This window comes from Pinus tabuliformis, chromosome 9 (assembly GCF_031772625.1).
Source record: "Pinus tabuliformis cultivar Carrire ecotype Pingquan chromosome 9, CPIR1, whole genome shotgun sequence".
NCBI classification, from domain to species: domain Eukaryota; kingdom Viridiplantae; phylum Streptophyta; class Pinopsida; order Pinales; family Pinaceae; genus Pinus; species Pinus tabuliformis.
In genome coordinates, this window is record NC_142307.1 from 1,726,565,074 (window position 1) to 1,726,567,630 (window position 2,557).

The window sequence follows — 2,557 nt, forward strand, 5'->3', positions numbered from 1 at the left end:
GTTAATAGCGCTGCCTGAGCCCATGCTGAATTCTTCCAGGACTGCTTTGAATTTGGAGGCGGAGGAGAGAGAGGCAGCACCCAGAATCAGGGTGTCGTCCGCGAACAGAGCATGATTAATGTTCTTGACTCCTCTTGCTATACGCAGTCCCATAAGATCTTGGTCTTGCATTTTTTTGTCCAGCAGAAAGCTGAGAGCTGAGGCTTGAATGACAAAAAGCAGAGGGGAGAGAGGGCACCCCTGCCTGAGCCCTCTTGATGCTTTGAAGAAGTTCGTGGCTCTTCCATTTACGAGTGGAGCAATCCATGGCTCCGAGATGCAAGCCCGGATCCAGTTAATGAAGTTTGATCCAAATCCAAACCTGTTCATAACTTTTAACAGAAAACTGTGATTTACACGGTCAAAAGCATTTGCTAAATCAAGTTTAATTACCATACCTTGCTCTTTTCGTTGAAGACTTGAGTGGATTTCCTCCTGAACAAGGGTGAAGTTGTCCACTATCTGCCTCCCTTGGATGAAGCCTCCTTGGTTCTCCGGGATTATTTTGGGAAGGATGTGATTCAATCGATTTGCTATAACTTTTGTGATTAGCTTATACCCAATGTTACATAGAGAGATCGGTCAGAATCTACTGAAATTGCTGGCACCCTTTTCCTTGGGTATGAGGGCTAAGAAGGCAGAGTTTGTGCTTCCGCCTATTTTCTGGGAGTTCTGAGATTTTTGAATCATTTTGATCAGATCTTTTTCAATAATTGACCAACATATTTGGAGGAACCTGGCAGAGAAACCATCCGGCCCAGGGGCCTTGTCCGGATCCATGTCATATAAGGCTTTTTTGACTTCATCTTTGGTTATTTTGGCCTCCAAGATTTCATTCATACCAAGAGAAATTGTAGCTGGGATCAAGTCTAACAGATCTGAAGCTTGTTGCTAAACCTTTTCTTCGCTATACAACTTTAGGAAGTAAGCATGGGCTGCCTTCTTTATGTCTGCAAACTCCTTGTAAGTTTCGATGTCCACCTTGATCTCGGAAATGGTGTTAAAACATTTTCTGCTCTGCGCTTGTTTATGGAAAAATGCAGTGTTTCTGTCCCCTGATTTGAGCCAGAGGTTTCTAGATTTTAATCTCCAGTATTCCTCTTCAACAAGACAGGCCTTATTGTAGTGCTGTTGCAGATGGGCTTCCTGATCAAGCAGATCTTTGGTGACTGAAGTGTCTTCCATATGAGATTGATGATTGACAAGGGCAACTTTGATATTTTTTCTTTCTATATCAGGTTTGGGTAGATTTTTGGTCCAATGTTTTAGAGCTCTTTTTACCCTTCTGAGCTTTTCTTCCAATATATAGAAGGGGGATCCTTTAACAGATTGGCTCCAGCATTCCTTAACTAGCTGCATGAAGTCTGGTTCCTTGATCCAGATTGGGCTAAATCTGAAGGGAATAGGGCCCAGATCAAGGTGAGCTAGTAAGTTTAGCTTTATGGGTTTATGGTCCGAGATACTGTTAGGGAGAATGTGCATTCTTGGTTCTAATCCAAGCAACAAGTATGAGCTTTGAATGAAGAATCTATCTAATCTAGAAGCAACATGACCTGGGCCTATTCTTTTATTGGACCAAGAGTACTTACCGGAGGAGGGTTTGATGTCCAACAGATCCCAGTCTTGCATGAGATCCTCCACCCATTCTCTTACCGGATCGCGAACATCACTGCCACCTCTTTTTTCAGACGAGCTGAGGGTAAGGTTGAGGTCTCTGGCAATGATAGTATTTTCCAGATTCATAAGATCTGCTTGAAGTCTTATCGAATCCCAGCATGCTTTTTTTTCCCCAGCGTTGACTAGAGAGCAGAAATTGAAGATGCAATGTATTTCTTTAGTGTTCAAATTCTGCATTTTTAGCAGCAACCAGTGAATATTGCTGGCCTCACTGATGGCTGCAAATTTGTTATCGTTCCAAAGAGTACCAATACCTACCGAGGCTCCCCTAGCGGAGACTGCTCTTGCTTCACTTTTGAACCAAAGTTTCTTTCTTGTTTGAAGGAAGACTGAGTCTTCCAGCTTGGTCTCCTGGATGAGAAGTATATATGGGGTTTCTGTTCTTATCAGACTTCGCATGGCTTCTTCCTTGACCTTGCTCCGACCTCTGCAATTCCAGGAGATGATCTTCATTATTTATATTTATGATGGGCTCCCTTGGAGCCTTGAGGCTGGCTTTTCGGCATCCTAGGCTTTGAGGCTAGCAATTTTTCCAGAGTGGGCTGGCTTCCTTGTAGTTTTTCCTTATATGTCTCCTCCTCTCTTTTTTCTCTGTCCGTTTTGCGACCTCTCGTGGATCTTCTTACTGAGGCTTGGGTCTCTCCTATTTCTCCTTCCTCCTCTGAGTCATCTGTGATCTGCTCTTCTTCGTTGTCTTCATCATTCTTGCCTTTGGGATTTTCAGCGTTTGTGTCTTTGATGGAGGCTGAAGGAGTGCCTTTGCTTGAGGAATCTGGGTTTTGTTTTTCAGTCTCCTCTATGGATTCTGTCTCCTTTTGGGTCTCTGCCTCCTGAGTTTTCT

The 2,557-nt window shown here is 43.6% G+C and overlaps 1 protein-coding gene across 1 annotated transcript; it reads right to left on the reverse strand.

Annotated features, from left to right (window-relative positions):
• Window positions 1-930: 930 nt before the first annotated feature.
• Window positions 931-2,115, reverse strand: LOC149155608 (uncharacterized). Its single transcript, XM_089444466.1, has one exon. The coding sequence runs from the start codon at window positions 2,113-2,115 to the stop codon at window positions 931-933; it is 1,185 nt and encodes a 394-aa protein (XP_089300592.1).
• Between the last annotated feature and the right edge of the window lie 442 nt (window positions 2,116-2,557).